At 31.1% G+C, this 17,975-nt stretch overlaps 1 protein-coding gene across 3 annotated transcripts in view; it reads left to right on the top strand.

Moving 5' to 3' along the window:
- Window positions 1-17,975, top strand: part of LOC145661745 (uncharacterized) — a 575,920-nt gene that overhangs the window by 547,554 nt on the left and 10,391 nt on the right. For 2 of the 3 annotated variants that reach the window (XM_081727084.1, XM_081727082.1), the window contains exon 7: window positions 15,800-16,018. The exons of the other annotated variant lie outside the window; for it this stretch is intronic. In XM_081727084.1, coding sequence (XP_081583210.1) covers window positions 15,800-16,018 — 219 coding nt within the window. The remainder of the gene's footprint in view (window positions 1-15,799; window positions 16,019-17,975) is intronic. 3 annotated transcript variants of the gene reach the window in all.

Genomic DNA, 17,975 nt, shown 5'->3' with positions numbered 1-17,975 from the left:
AGTATATTCTTTATTTGGGACAATATTCTGTTTGAATGCATTAAATTTCTTCAAATAGAACCTAGTATGCACAGAAAACTTATATTTCATACAATAAATGCATTCTGTCAATACCTTTCAGAAATTGAAAACATTAGAATAGCATTTAATAGTGTACTAATCATAAGCTAATATTCAACTGAGAAAATCTGTTCAGGATAATATTGCAGATTGTTGTTCGAAATACAATAGTAATAAAATCAGTTCTAAAACAATTCTTAATTCAAGTTTCAACAAAGTAATTTCGAATCGTAAATGGAAAACAAAGTATTAACTAGAAAATAGTAAAAACATTCTCACAAAATACAAAAGCAGGTAAATCATCAGCGTTTTCGCTCTTTACTTCGTCAGATTGAAGGAGAATGATACATATTAGAAGAAAACAAACTAAAGAAGAGTAAAATAGATGTAAAGAAACGTGTATAAAACATATTGGAATGGTCAATATGGCGCCCAAAAATATTTATGTTTTTCTGTTGTTTAATTTTTCATTTTTTCCTACTTCTTTCTTTTCCAAATTGATGAAGCGTTTATCGACAATGCCTATAACTTACATTCTTTAGTGCTTCGTAAAAGTGCTTTTTGTGTTATTTTCAGCTAAATGATATGATTAACTTACCATTATATTCGATTGATTGATTCAGAAATTTTGAATTCTTTAAAGTTACTAAAACAGAGAGCAAGATAAACAAGATGAAATATTTAATCTTCGTTGAAACTTCAGGTTATATTTACAAATAGAAGATGCGTTTTTAATCAGTTATAAAAATGTGAAAAATCAAGTGCTCTATTACAAGTATATATATTTGGAGTAATGAGAAATTATGCTCGTCTAGAAACTCAAATAAATAATTTACTTTTACAATTTTAACACCGTAACTTCAATTTACATTTTTTTTTGACTATGTAGTGCCATATTACAGAAATAAATAAGTAACTTCGACTCTAAATTATTAGTATTGGCCCTGCGTGGCGTAATCACTAATGCTCTCGCCTTTGGTGCGAGCGGTCCTGGGTTCGATTCCCGATGAGGAGACTCGATCAAAAAACGTAACAGTTTTTTCAGGCCAGCCATCTTGAGTGAGGTATTTCCTTGGTTTCCCTCATTCACACCAGGCAAAAGCCGGGATAGCACCAACCATACAGGTCCCAGGCCACTTCCTTCCTTCCTTTACTTTCATCGGATAATGTACTCGCCGAGGAACGTCATCCCTCATACGTGATGGGCTAAATGGCCTTAGCTGCCGACAGAATAGAAATCTAATTCATAATTCTAAATTATTAGCTTGTCGTTTTTGTGGGATGATGTCCGTCAAACTTTTCGAGTAAATGGAAACTTTAGGATTCACGTTTAGAGAAAACTCGAATCAAAACTTTGAAAATTGGAAACTAATTAACATTTTGTACGCCTCTAATTAGTATACTTTTCAGTAACAATGCAAATAACAATATAATGTTGATTGGATAACATCAAGGTTATAAATAATTTCAAATCTATATATATAAAAGAGAACGTACAAATCCTTTGTTCCCTCATCACGCTAATACGGCTGAACCAATTTCTTTTATTTTTGGGGGGTTATTAGGATTTGGACCCTAGATGGTTTTTATCATATCACTTTAATTTTTAATTACCAGTGTCTTGAGATAATTGACCATTCAAGTGTCCATAACGTACAAATCCTTTGTTAGATCATCATAGGTAAAAATAAACGTATTTATATGCAACCCGCATGACCGTGTCACTCGGCGGGTTAACATAAATGACAGGCGCTATAATGTTAACATTTACTGCAATCACTTGAAAGCGAAAAAGTAAAAATTATCTAAGTAACAAAGTTTATTGCGTTCCGGGGTGACCGCAGCGAAGCGGGGCGGGTTAACATAAATGACAGGCGATATAATGTTAACATTTAATGCAATCTTCTATGGTTTTTATCATATCACTTGAAAGCGAAAAAGTAAAAATTATCTAAGTAACAACGTTTATTGCGTTCCGGGGTGACCGCAGCGAAGCGGGGTGAACGCTGCTAGTTATACATAAATTAACTAATGGAATTTAAAAGAAAGTTGACATTCGGAGAAAGATTTTGACAATTACTGAAAGAAAACCAAAAGAACGAAAATATTTCAACTATTTGTTTGCAAGTAGTTCTGTAGTATTGTGTTTTATTTGTAGTTTTACGCATGTACATTATAGGTAAATATATCCACTTTTTTTTTCAAACTAAAGTAATTATTTGATATGCTTTACTTTGTGTGACATTGTTTTATCACATATTTTTGGTATTTTAGTAGTAATGCTGCATGATTTTTTCTCATCTTTGAATATAATTTTCTTATTTTTAAAGCGAATGTAGGTTCAGCATTAAAAATTGGTTTCTACAAAAATTTACCAAAAAGAATGAGTTATTTTTTAAAAAATTCAGAACGTGATTCCTCTTATTTGCAGTGTTTTCCAACTTCGTTTGGATCCAATGATGAAACCATGAAAATAAAATAAATTTAGGCATTTGGAAACTCTCATATACAATTTCACTTATTCTGTTTTCTGAGTATGATATTTCATGAATTTCTTAAGTTTCAACCACCTCTCTATCGTTTCAAAACAATTTATTTTTGAAGATATTTTCATCTTGTGCAGAATTATTACTCATTTTGCTTTTGAAAAAAAGAAATAGATAAATTAAAGCAAAAGTTTCATTTCAGATAAAGCTAATTTTGAAATCCTTGTTCCAAGATTCCTTTATATTTACACTGATTCATCTAATATATATAGAAATATATATATAGATATATATATAAAATGCTTAAATTAACAATTAATTAATTACGTAAATATAGAATGGGATGCATATCAACTAGTTCATCTTACCCCAAGCATTCAACAGAACATACTCGTGCGAAATGTTTCAGAACACTCCTCACTTCCTCGTCGGTGCACCAAAAGAAGGTTCGCTTCTACATTAATTACATAGTGTGTGAGATTCTCTCCTTATTGAATATCAAGAGAAATGTATCAACTCTGCAGCGAAGCTTCTCGAACTTCAGTAATGTTGCTTTGGTTTGCAATTAATTTCAATAATTGCAGTTCTTAAAGATATGATAAAATACACATTAACCAGCTAAAAAGGGAGTCCTAAGTAATTATTCGAATTGGTTGCGAACTAAGTCAACCTTATTGAAGTTTAAGAATCTCCTAAAACTGCTCAATTTCTCTCGGTATCCAATTTCTGAGAAAAGCAGAGAATTCCATACAGAAGTGACAGCAGACCTCCTGTTGATGAGCCGACGAAGGAGCAAGAAAGTTTTCCGAAACAATTAATAGGAGTATATTTTGCCGAATGCTTGAGTTAAGAGAACTGTCTTCTTTGACCAACTGTTGACTACTTAATATATATAATTTGCTTTACCTATTCTTGCTAGGGAGAAAAGCGTGACAGTGTATTCCTAATGTATTTTAAAAACTTATTTAGTTGGAAACTTCTTCCGTTCGAAACTCTTTTGAATGGCAACCTATTAAGACGACAGTTACTTGTAATGTATGTAATTTTCATGGTATATACCACTTTATTACAATATATCTGAACCTATATTTGAAATTTTTCATTAAATACTTATAAATGTAATTTGCCACATCATATATCTGTTTGAGCTTGCTTTGAAATCTAGTGAAAAAAAAAAGAAGAAATTCCAGCGATTAAGGTATGAATCTTTTATTTCTTGTTCTAGTACTGATGTATTCTACAATGATAACTGTGTATATTTGTTTCCTAAATAATTTATTTTTTGTAGTTTAATAGCAAATCCATTTAACTTTCTTCATGTGTGATTTCTTTCTTGTTTCATTATACATGTAGCATAATGTGAATTTTTTTTTGTCTGTCTTTGTAATTCTACGTATTTCTGCGAAAGTATTGAGAGTTACTAATTCCGCAGCTGGACTTGAAACGAAGTAACATCTGATAGGTTTGAAAACATAATAGGAAAGACTTACGGATTTAATTATTCACGTGAAAAAATGAGAACGAACACACTCTTGCTTATTAATGTGTTGTTTACTTGTTTGAATTCGAGTATGAAACTTTTTAGTCTACATAGTTGATTCTTACTACAAAAAAGTGCTTTTTAACTTAATATATCTTTTGCTTCTATGATTTGATTTATCTTGGAACTTTTACAAAATGTGGTGCTTAAATCAAAACATAAAATGAAGAATTTCCAATCTGCTCTAATTTTTAAAAATTTAGACAATGCAAAACCACGCTCAGGAATTCTATCATTCTACTTTCAGATTCCTGTAATTCCTGAATTTTCTTTAAACTTCCAAGCTTTCGACTCTCCCCTGGAGCCTTCGAAATCTAAAAGTTCGAGTGAAAGAGCGTATTAGAGATTCAAAAGCGGAAAATCCGGTGTCAGGCTTATCGAAACATTTAAAAGAAGCGCAACACATGATAGAAGATTCAGAAATTTTATTTAGAACTAGAAATGTAGTAGAGAGACTTTTTCTTTTTCTTTTCTTTTTCTTTTTCTTTTTCTTTTCTTTTTCTTTCTTTTTTTTGAAAATTTATTTATTCATTAAAAAAAAGTGAAATTAAATTTAGACAATGGATGGTTGAGTGACGAATGCGAGGCAGTAATTACAAAATTTTCGCAGTATTGGCATTACAATAAAAATAATAACATGAGTTGGTAACCTTCCAACAAGGAAAAAGAAAGGCGCACAAATTGACTCCACCATATTTTAGTTTGCACTTCATCCAACGATTACTGACGTACTTCACAATATGTTTCCTCACAATACAGCTCTTCCCTTGGCAAATCTGTTCCATTTTAATTCCTTGATGCTTCTATTCTTTTTGTTCCTGTCTTTAACCTCCTTGATCAAAGACTCCGGGGAAGAATTGAAAGCTTGTAAGTTTAAAGAAAATTCAGGAATTACAGGAATCTGTAGGTAAAATGATAGTTTTGAAATTTAATTTAATTTGATGTCTATTCCTATATATAATACGACAGCAATTTTCCAACAAAGATGTGTTTAGAATATTTAGAGTTCTCCAGCGTAATTTTGAGTGTCAACTATCCGACATGAATTAAAATTTGCACAATCAAAGTAAACTCTACTCAATAGAATCCCAACCTGTTATGGCAATGAATTTAGTGGGGCAATGAACTAATCCCTTAAATATTGTGTGTCTCTCTCTCAATACTTCCAGCTGCAGAGAGCTATTTTTATGTAGTTTTAAAATATTTTATTTTTTAAGTTCTGTATTGTATTGTAGCTATGTATGTACATATTTTTCTTGTCTACATTTTGACTCGTGATTTCACTTCCTTTCGTTCCTTTGCGTCTTTTGCTGTTCTTACTTTTCTTTTCATTTCGATGAATTGTGCTGTTTTCCAGGAAGTACTTAGATAATCTGAAACTATAATAGCATACAGATAAGTTTTGAGAAAGATATTCGAAATAAAATGAAATTTACTTAATAAAAAATAACAATGATAAAAGAAGTCACAGATACTTGGAAATTAGATTAAACTCTTAGTTATTTTGTCCAAGAATTAGCTAAAATATCAAATAACAGTGTCAGTCTCTAGTACTAATAACATTGCTAGTTTGGCAATTTCCCACTGAGAAGCACTTTTCTATATGCGAACACATTTTATATAGGGTTAAAAGAGAGGAAAATTCCTTGCACTTGTATTTTTCATTTTATTTATTTAGCTTCATTTGTATGTCATTTGCTTTCTTTAAAAAGAGAGGTCATTTTTCTTTAGATTTTCCACTGTGAAATTTAGAAATTATTTCATACAACAGATTTATCTTATGACTAATATTTCGTTCAGTATGGGTTTGTGACTGTTGAAAATAATATAGAGCTTCAAATTGATCAAGGTGGTAAAATTATGCTTTCTGTGTCTTTCGTCTCAAGTTCAATGTCCAATGGAGTACTTACAGAACACAAACCAAAGTAGAGATGGAGATTCCACTTTAAGAAATAGGCCTTGTTTAATATAGAGTCAGTACTAATAATGCACGTTGTACTCCGATCAACCAATCAATTGGAAAGTATTAAACACTATTGTGATTTATGTATTATAACAAAAAACTTATTTGTACGAAGCAAGAAGTATAACAACAAATAGTGCCAGGTTCTGTAACATGAAAAATCATTCATTTCTTCAAGTTAAAGAAAGAAAAAATTACACTGGATATGAATAGGGTTAGGAAGAATAAACACTAACGTAAATTTGTTATTTACTTTTTTAATTGCTTCCTTGAATTCTTTTAAGGAAACATAACACGAGACACTGCTGTCAATTTTAACAATTGAAACGCTTAGGGGATAAAGGTGTTATGTTACGTTTGTCGAAACGTTGAATTTTGGCAGTTTATGCACATATTATATGTTAGTCATGCTACATAACACATCATTTAGTGAGTTCTCATCCCAGTAAAGAGATTTAGAAACGACGAAGGGTGTATGTCAATTTTTCAGAGATGCACAATTTGTAACATACCATCTTTATCTTCTAACCGCTTCAATTTTCACTTTTCTATGTTAAAAAACGCAAATTTTCTACTTAATAATTACAATAGTAACATAATAATTTCCTCTCTGAATAATATATTTTACGAAAATAAAAATATAAAATATGAAAAGAAATTTATAACACATACTTTCGAGAAAGAAAGATTTTTATATTATTTCAAGTATTTCCTGGAAATTGCGAGAAAAAATTATTCATTTCTGTTGCATGTCTTAAGCTGTTAGATTACGTGATGTGAAACATGAAATTAAGAAAAGAAAGTTTGAGTTATTTTTTTACATTTTAGGCCTAAATTAGAAATAATAATTTTACTGCATTATCTGATCAAATTTGTCATCAGGTTGCCTTCCAGTTTTCTACCTTTTCATTTTCTTTCTATGTTAGATAAGTATATAAGTAATCTTTAATTTTACAGCATGGTGCTTGGGCTTGGTTCTAACTGTCCTTCACTGACATCTAAACACAGTTATTTAGCATGCATTAGTTCTGAATATTATTAATAACCTACATATAATTAATAACCTTCATATTTATTGCTTAAAAGTAATACCTTAGAATGGTATTACACAGTAATAAGGATAAACAGATGACTGGGAGAATATAAAAATTTTAGTTTTTCTTTTTTCGGGGGGGGGGGATTTCTATACTTGTTCTGTTGCTTAAAACTTCCGAGTCTTAATTCTTGACGTTTTCCAAAACAGTTACAAAACAAAATTTTAATTCATTAGAGTTTAAAGGTAAATAAAGAAATAATTTATGAAACTGTTACCAACTTAAGTGATGTCTAAAAATTCCATCATATGAAAATAGTGAATATGAATGTGATGAATATGCAGTGGTGCTATTCAGCTGGTTCGCTACAATCAGTTGTTAAAATATTTTGAGTTCGCAGAACTGTTTGTTATACCCAGTCATAAACTCCCACACACATGATCTAGCCAAAAGTGAAAGAAAGATGCCAGAAACATATACACTTGAAATATCATTTCCTGATTTTGACTCGTTAAATCCTGAGCTCCCATACGGCTTATGCTTATGATATATACTTATGATGTATGTCATAGACCTATCATCATGAATTACGAACGAACAACATAAAATAATTGGAATTTTGACAAACTATAGTACGGTAGGTTTTTTTGTATTTCTATTAGCATAGCAAGTGTGCGTATTGTAAATTTCAGCTGGAAGGAAAAGCTTGTTGAATACGAATTTTTCACAGCCAAAACCAATTGACCCATTTAAAGAACCTTGTTTTGCTCTGTACATACTAGGAGATTAATGGCGGGGTGGGCGAACGGTAACTTTAGCCTTAAGTGTCTCTTTTTTTATTTTCAGAAATTCTTATAACTACAGGGTTAAACATATGATCTCTCAGAACAAAGTATAAGCGTTTATTCCTTAATCTCAAATGCTTGGATATTAAGAATGAGAACTGAGTCATGAACAATTGTCGATACATTGCTGGATGAATGTCTTTCCAATACATTTTCACAACCATCTACCTTGGAAAATTTGTTTCCAAGATATTCACAATCTTACATAATTTCGTCATATCATATTGTATTAAGATACTATGTAGGTCGCTATTTGTTACTTGTGGTATGAAGTAAAAAATTTGCTTTTGTCTACCTTGTATGGTTTGATTTCTAAAAGAATTGTATCTATATATCTACCTATTCATCTACTATCTCTCTCACACATATATATATACAGAACCAGTTGTTAAAAAATTAGACTAGGAACACTGTGAATATGAATACGAATTTTTCGGATGACATTATAGAGATCATATGAAGATGACAATAGTTTCCTAAGCTTTTAAAATCAATATTTACCTTCACCCATATTTCAGTCCCATACTATTAAAATTTTTCACTGCAATCTTAAGAAGAAAGTCAAGGATTTAAAACCAAAAAGCTTGAAGGCAACAAAACTAATACAAAAAATCAAAATAAAAATGTAAAAGATGTTATATTTATAACAGTTCCTTGCAGAATATCTCTCACATATCCGTGGCTTCTTTCTGAAAGAACAAAAATTTAAATAAGTTTCAATTCACTATAAATTGTAATTCTTCATAATCTACGATTTATTAACAATATTATGACAACTACCAGACGCGGATCCAAGGGGGGGCTATATAGCCCCCCTTGACGCTTAGGTTTACACTGGATAAAATGGTCTCCAATTCTGATTTACTCTGGATAAAGTTGCAAACTATGGCTGAGCCCCTCCCTTGATCATATCCTGGACCCGCCACTGACATCTACTATATAAAAATAGTAGGATTTTGCAAAGTACTACATCATTACTTCTGAGTCATCTAAATTTATGAGAAACAAGAAAACATATTCTTCATAAGTTTGAAGAAATAACATTAGTATAACTTTATATCCAAAATTCTAGAAAATTAGACTTAATTCATTAATACTTTCTTAGTAAAATTCTTTATCCCATTTAGTTAAGTATATTTCATTTCCTGGACACGCATGGTTTCTTTTTTTTATTATTATTATTTTCATGCATGCATATTTTGTGAACAAAGAAATTATCGTATTTGTATTCTATTTTACTACATTATAAATACAAATTTGTATTTTGTACAAAAGTACCAAAACAAAAATCCTCTTAAAACTCGTCTGATGATCCTTCTGAAGCCCAACACTTTTTTACTTGCTAAATTTACCTTTGCTTGAGTAGCTAGAATGCTATTTGTATTAACAAAAATATAAATAAAAATAAAAAGTAGAAACAGAACGATAGAACGATAACATTACCAAATATTTATAGTTCTTTCCGAATTTTTTGTTGAATCGGAGATTATTTCTTAGCTTTTTATATATAATGAAATATGTTACAACGAAACAGATTAAACCACTATTATGGAATCTCAAATAATGTAAAACTTAAGCTCTCTCGCTGCGCCTCATCGGAAGTAGGAAAAATGCGAAATAAATGTACACATGTAGAATAGCTATTTTCCACAATGTATAGTGACAGCCTGTCAACCATTTCTGGACACGATGTTGACATGTGATGAGAAGTAGGTCCTATACGAAGCTCCACGGCGCCGTCATGATTGGGTTATATCTCTTGAACCGGTTCCAAAACCGCCGAAACCAGCACTGTACCAGAAGAAGGTCTTCTTATGTATTTAGTGGACTGCTTGCGGCATTGTGCATCGGGAACTGCTACCAGCTATCAGCAGTTTAGCGGTGTTCAAGAAAAATTAAAAACTCTGGAGCCAACACTTCTGAATCGCAAAGGGGTTCTCCTGTTACAGGACAAGGCTAAGCCCCACGTGACTAGGATGACCCGGGACACTATTCTACGCCTTGGATGGTAAACACTATTGCATCCGCCATACTTCCCAGACATTGCACCGTTCGATTGTTACCTATTCCATTCCTTGTACAATCACCTGGAAGACGCTAGTTCAAATTCCTAGTAAAGGTGCAAAATGCACTTGATATCTTCCCTACACGGCCCACCGAGTTCCACCACGATGGAATCCATGGTCTTCCAGAACATTTTCAGAATGACATCGATGCTGATGGAGACTATTTTTGCCTTGCAGGTACTTCTTAGGTGACATATTGATGTTCGAAGGTGGTGGGTGAAAAAGCGACAGAACTTTCTTGGTTATCTTTATAAAAGATTGATTTTAGTTTTTTTCTGTTATAATCATCGGAACATAGAATTGAGGCTCTGCTGAAGAAATTCTTATAAATATTCTTAGCAAATACAATGTTGCATTATTTTAAAACCGAAATTTTTAAATCTCCGGAGTTCCAATACATAAAGTACTATTGGTTGGTGAACGATAGTTATATTCGCATAAGAAAGCTGTTCAGTTAGAAATTCTATACAAAAGTCTAAACTCCATGCACCCTAGTATCAAAATAACAAAAGAAACTGGGATTGACAGTAGTATTATTTACTTGGACCTGTCCACGTATAGAAAACTAAACAAATTTCGCACTAAGGTATACCGAAAAGATACAATAGGCACCCAATATAAGCATGCAAACTCAGCACACTTAAATAAAACAAAATCTAACATTTAGAACATTTTTTTTTAGAGCCTCAATTCTAAGTTCCAATGATAACGACAGAATAACTGAAACGAACTCTTTATTAAATATTTGGAAGAAAAATGATTACACAATCGACATTTAAATAAAAAATAAAAATAAATAAATAAAATAAAATAAAAAATAAAGTTACATTAGGCTAAAACAACGCTCAAAAGTACAGTATTAAAGATATGGTGATGCTATAATATGGATAGGTATGCCTTTATTAAGGTTTCAAATAAAATACAAAGCTTTTCAGGAAGCTCATTTTTAACACAGTATTATTGCTCTGAAAGAACAATGGATAAAACCTGAACCGGTTATAGAAATCTCGTCACTGATCCGTTGATCCGATGATGTCTATGAAATCTCATGTATTTGCCAAGACACTTATGTAAGTATGGCGTAAAGCAATCCACACTAGATGAAAAGAACGTATTCCGAATGCCGAACACAACAATATTTCAACATTGGTCTGCTCTGAACACTTTAAGATACAAAACATAACATCTATAAAGTAGAAGTGGAAAAGAAATCATTCTCATTCTTAGAAGGACATGCATACAGGTTTCTTTCATTGAAACGAAGGATTCAAAATTTAATTTCGAGATTGGAATTTTAGACACCTTCGCTATCGTCATCAACCACAAAAGGAGCACAAAGGTTTAAAATACGTAATCAGTGGAACATCAAGAAATGTATGTTTACCAGTGTTCAGATTTTAAGTTCTTATATCACATTTAACTAATTTCCATGCCTCGTATTTCCACTAAAAGTTTTCTTATCCATGTCTTGACATGATGACAGCTGTCAGCGAAAATTCAACGTTTAACATACTGTCTTGAATAATACAGTTATTCAAAAAGAATAGTGCAAAACTACGTGCTTATTTTGTATTGAAAGACGAAAAATTGCCTGGAAAGGAAGATTTTATAGTCTATGTTTGTAGTTTACGTCAAAGTCGCTAATGATGCTAGTTGTGTAAACAGTTAACAATGCCGATTGGTGACTCCAAAGGTAAAGTGTGCATATTGTGTGATGGAATTTGCACGAACGGGGTCTATCTTAACAGTACATAAACGTTTTCGTACAAAATTAAAGAAACCACTGCATAGGAACCGGATTTCACACTGGGTGTAGAAGTTTTGAATACACATGATATTTATGCTCCATTGAAAGTCGTAGCTGATCAGACATAAATTATCAGCTGGACATCATCTGTGTTACTGGCATACTCATATCCAACACTTGTAATATCCACAAACTTACAACCTTTGTTTCTTCCTTCCAACCATATTTTTTTAAATGTCGTTTCCGTATAAAATTATTATGTTATAGTTTTACGATATTTTTTCGATAGGATGCAGATGAGCAAGCAAGATAAGTGTCTTTCCAGCTTATTAAATTTATTTCGTTTACTTTTGTAGTTTGTATCTAATACTACAAATAAATTATTAAAAATGTTAATCATACACTTGTTCTTGTCATCACCGACATTAATAGGAATTTACACTGATAGAGAGGAGATATATATGAGATGTGACACCGTCTAAGTTAAATCATATCTTTCCACTCTTATTTACGTAACTGGTAATTTCATTTCAAAGTAATATTTCAACAATAACAAGCAAAAATCCTGTTGGACACGTTTAATAAACATTATTGCTTTTTATATACCCGTTGAAATGTGTAGTTCTGTTGATTAAATCTGTATCATCTTAGGTCCTGTGTTTATGACTCTCAATCCATAAGTATTCTCATTTACACTTTTGATATCATAATACTACTGGATATAAAATTTTCCGATTTCGTTTGTACTGTAGACAGTCCAATAAGTATTATAGATTCCAGATTTCTTGCTGCTGCCTATTGAGAGAAGGGCGATTTGCTTCAGCTTACGGAATTTAAACGTTGTAAAAGAGTTCAGCGACACGAAAGATTTGGATTGAACGATGTTTTCTCTCTTAGTGTCGAGCCTTTTATTGTTTGTCCACTATTACACTCGAATATCATTAAATAGTAATTTTGTGACGTTGATAAGTAAAGGGAAGACTGGAAAGCATATCTCGTTGCTGGTTTTCCTGTTTCAATAATGAATGTGCACATTTCGTTAGTAAATTTAATTATTTGAAGCATGGGCGACGATGATTTGAATTCGCAATTCACACAATAAACAATAACTGAACTTCATATGGAAACATGAAAAGATAGCAAAATGTTAATAATAATAATAAGTCACTGGTTGAGATGTAATTTACAAATGAATCAGTATATTTGAAATTTGAAGGCGAAATTTCATAAACTTGTGATTATGATTCTACTTACAGATTTCTGTAATTCATGAATTTTTAGAGTTCCAAGCTTTCGACTACCCTCTGGAGTCTTAGTCACGGAGGTAAAAAATAGGAAGAAAAAGAACAGAAATATCAAGGAATAAAAAAAAAACAAACGAACTTACCAAAGGAAGAGCTGCGTTGTACAAAAAAACACGTTGTCAAGTACTTCAGCTATCTGCAAATGAGGCTGAAGCGAACTAAAACATGACGGAGTCAATTTGTGCGCCATTCCTGTTTCTTGTTCCTGTTTCCTGTTCTTGTACAGCGCACTCTTCCCTTGATAAGTCCGTTTCTTTTATTCCTTGATGTTTCTGTTCTTTTTCTTCGTATTTTTTTTACCACCGTGACTAAGACTCCAGGGGAGAGTCGAAAACTTAGAACTCTAAAAATTCATGAATTACAAAAATCTGTAAGTAGAATCATAGTTACAATTCGTGGTTTTCCATTGTGATTATTGGTTAAAAAAATAGCACCCTAATTAATACTTCATTTCTTATTGACACCAGGTAATCTTCTGTTGAGTTCATTCTGCAATTAAGTTCATATTATAATTCATTACAGAAATAATAATTAACCGAAAGGAATTAAAAATAATACAATAAGAGTATTATAAGTATTAAATGAAAATAGTATGGACATAATAATCATTTTTTAGTTTGAAGAGTCATCTGTAATTAACTTAACTAATCGCATACTACAAACATTATGACTTATACAATATTTATATGCATGTTGTCTAAACTAACATAGTGGAACCCTTTACCGGCTTGCTGTTTTGCTTGTGTATGTATGTTTTTGCATGATTTATGTAGCATGTATTAGCATGTGCAAGTTAACAATAAATACAGAGTGAGAAGAGAGTGAAATTTGCTTTCAATTTTTACGTCACGTAAGTCCTTTAGCTTTTCTTCTCTTTCTCTGTCTTTTTCCTGTCCTAATCTATCTTTTATACACACATTTGAACAGGAAAGAAGATAAACACGTGAATCAATGACAAATTTTACACACACACATTTCGGCAGGAAGGAAGAACATTCCAGTAAATTAGATTCAAGTAACAAAAAATAAATAAATAAATAAATAAATAAATAAATAAGTAATGAAAGAGGAAACAACACTGCTCGCTAAGAAAGTAAAGTAATACTATTCCGTGGATAATTTATATTTCGTTTCCGGATTAACAAATTCGTATCTGAAATATTTTTCGAATTTCTGTCTCAGTGATAGAAAAAATTGACACAACTTCGTGAAAAAATGGAGATTGAAAAACAAGTGTAATATAATGACGTCAACCTAAAAAAAAAAAGGTCAATATATTTATATGGAGATTCTGAGAAGAAATATTGATATGATAACAATTTCTTCTATGTAGTTATTCTGAATATATTGTAACTAAAATGCTGATTACTTTGCAAATACAAGCTTACTTTATAGAAAACATATTGTTAGCAATAACGCCTTTCGTTTACGTTGTATAAAACTTATACAAAGTGTTTCAAAAGTTAAACGTGTTAAAATTGGCTACCGACAGTACCACAGAAAACTGCCTAGTTACTCAAGTGACCACGTTACAATGCAAAAATAACGTAAAAGATGGAAACTTTCTTCCAGAAATTGTTAGCACGAACAGGTATTTAAATTACGAATTCGCAAGATTTAGAGGTTTCTGTATGTAAATATAGCCTACATCAAAATTCTAATAGATACGCTACTTTGAGAAAGCGCATAAAAATATTACTATGGAAAGAACGACAGAATAACAAATGAGCACATAAAAATATTCATTGAACGTCTGAATCATACAATACCAGATAAATTATACATAAGTACTTGCGAAATGTAATTTGGAGCAACTTATTTAAGAATTTATAAACAAACCTTCCTGAAGTTTCATCTTTAAATACTAATGAACGAAAAAAGTAACTATACAGAAGAAACGAAAACGTTTTAAAAATTCTTCTTGATACAGCAAACTAAACAACCACACAAAAACTTAGTTCAACTATAATCCAAAGGACAAATTTTTCAAGAAACATGTGCCTTCAATAGAAGAAAAAGAAACAAAAACTGTATACACACAAACATTTGTTAACTTTACGCCGAGATGAGAATGTAGCTGAAAGATAATCTGCTCTGTTTCTACTACTTATTTCCTACAGTAGACGTACCTCTAACAATACTGACATCAAATTGTCACCTTACAATATGGTGTTGCCTGTTCTTAATCAATTAATTTACTAACATGCATAGTTTCCTCGCATGTTATTTGATACAAGAACACTTACTAATTAAGAAGCTAATAGAAATAACCTTGGTCCTTTTATGGTATCCTAAGCGGCTGCTAGAGTGAGGGCCACAGTGAATATCACATTAGAAATATTATCCAACTATGTTCAAACACATGCAGTATGGAAAGAATGCGTATAATGGCCTAAAATGTAATGAAATGAGTATCCTACTTACATTCTCGAAAGGAAGTGAGGCACAAAGAGAAGCGACAGTTATTGATTTCGTAAAAGACAAAACAAGGAAATAATAAATCACAATAATATTCTTCACTGTATATAAGAAATGTATTTAAAAGCTGTAAATATGCTTTCGTGATACAAATATTTTATATAGAAGTCAAAATGTACTTTTTCTCATAAAAGATTACCTTCTTTGTTCTGTTGCTTCTCTGAAATCTATGCTCATACATCGCTTTCTATTCTTCTATAACAACTTAGCCTCAATTATTGGTAGTCAAGAGCGGCTAATCGCGATTTTTTTTGTAATAACTTTTTTTCATTACAGACCTATTCAAGTTCGGCCCTTACAGCACGCCGCAATACCCTTCCCGTAGACCCCACCCACCCAAAAAATCCGTTCCTTCGACTGCAAAAGATATGCAAGGAGACGATAATTCTGGCGAAAAATATTTATCTAATATCAACTGTACGATTTATACCAACGAGAAAACCCGAGTCATCGGATTTATATCTGAGTGGATTAATGCCTATACTTTTGTAAAAAGTAAGTACAAATTATCACTAATAGTAACAATGGCCATTTTTTCTGGAATTTAACTAGAGTGTATACATCACATAACAAGCGAATGCATTTATATTAATAATAAAAGGTAGTCTCAATTTTATGACTTACTCTTGTAGTCATTGAGTACAAATTGTGATCCGTAATAATGTGTGACTAATGTCATTTCGTATATAAGGAGATAATACAATAATTAATTCGTTGTGAACATGCTAAGTACTTTCATTTTTAGAATTAAAGTTTATAACAAACTCGAAAGACTCGAGTAAGCAAGTATTTGTATCAAATTTACAATACACTACATGATTATATTATCTGCAACTAAGTATTGTGATAAAATCAGATGAAGTTATTTTTTAACTTATTTCTAATAACATAGGTCCTAATTTTAAGTTTAATTTTACCTTATTTATATTATATTTCATTCATATATAAACGTTAAAACATTAATGCAAAGATTATTTATGTAAGATAACTATTAATTTATTTAATAGCACCTATTTAATTATTTAATAGCAGGTTCTTACGGGCTCAGTGATATTTACAAGTAGCTAATATATATATAAAAAAAGTGTTTTCTTAAAAGAAGATATCCTTACACGTTTAGTATTATTAATAGTCTAACTGTGAATGCCTGCAAAGAGCTGCCTTAAGTGTACATAGGAGCAGAAAAATATAAAATAAAGAGTTTTACTGCTCCATCATGTTTGATAACTTGACGAAAGAACAAATATTTATATTAATATTAGAAAAGTGTTTCGAGAAAAAGATATCTAGTACATTGGTATTGATGTTAACGGTAAACTGCAAGTGCCTACAAAGTAATATTCAGATGATAAACTTACTGTTTCCATGTTTAAAATGTAAAAGTTCTATAAATATAAGAATATGATATTAAATTATTTGAATGCAATTTTAATGTTGATTTAAATTATATTATTTCAAAATATGGGGACGCTGATTTGTTAACCTTTTCCCATCTATCATGTAATAGAGATTATTTATTTCACAAATTACTACTTGAGTCTTGAAATGCATATTATTATTATTATTATTATTATTATTATTATTATTATTATTATTATTATTATTATTATTATTATTATTATTATTATTATGTATTCTGCCTTTTGGCAGGTCCTGGGACTAATACGAGATCACCTTCCTTAGGTTAGGATCTAGAACTTTTTCTTCCACGTTTCACAATCTTAGCTTCCTCCTTTAACCTCCAATATTTTCTTTTATTTTTCAAATCATCCATAAGGTATGTTGTTCTTCCTACTCCACCCTTTCCTTTCATCTTATCTTCTTTGAGGGTATGAAGAAGGCAATTTCTTCTCAAGATATATCCAATCCAGTTGCCTTTTCTACGAAGAATGCTGGATGAAAGCGTCCTCTTCTCTCCTACTCGTTTCAAAACATCTTCTTAAACTTCATTTATTCATTCATACATTCATACAGAGTATAAATTACAAATTAATTTTGGATGTACGTTGAAGCACCATGGTGCAATCAGTTTAAATTTTACTCTAGTAACATCGTAAGAATAAACTTTAAAAGATTCTACAGGAAACTGCTAAACTGCGTGGAGTTTTGGAGTTCTTTTATATAGTACAAATTGTTCGATTAGGTTATTAAGGATCTTCACTGTGGTTCCTCCCGTGTCCCTTTTAATTTTAGGAATAACTTAAATTCAACAAATAAAATAATAAGATAAGATAAAATAAAAAATAGGTAAGTCAATTTGTATATCCGCGAATTAAATAAAACAATAAATGATTGCTTTCAGGCCTTTTGTTATACAAAAATTTGCTAGAAATCTAGGTGCCCAGTTTACGACGTAAAGATTGTTGGTCTCTTAAATTTTTAACTATATGGAAAGTCTTTTTAGCAACGATTCGTTCATTTAATGGCATTTTGCAGATATCGTCTAGCTCAC

This window comes from Thermobia domestica, chromosome 1, assembly GCF_964235325.1.
Source record: "Thermobia domestica chromosome 1, izTheDome1.hap1.1, whole genome shotgun sequence".
Lineage (NCBI taxonomy): Eukaryota > Metazoa > Arthropoda > Insecta > Zygentoma > Lepismatidae > Thermobia > Thermobia domestica.
The sequence above is the reverse complement of the archived record's forward strand: the minus strand, read 5'-3'. Positions and strand labels throughout refer to the sequence as shown.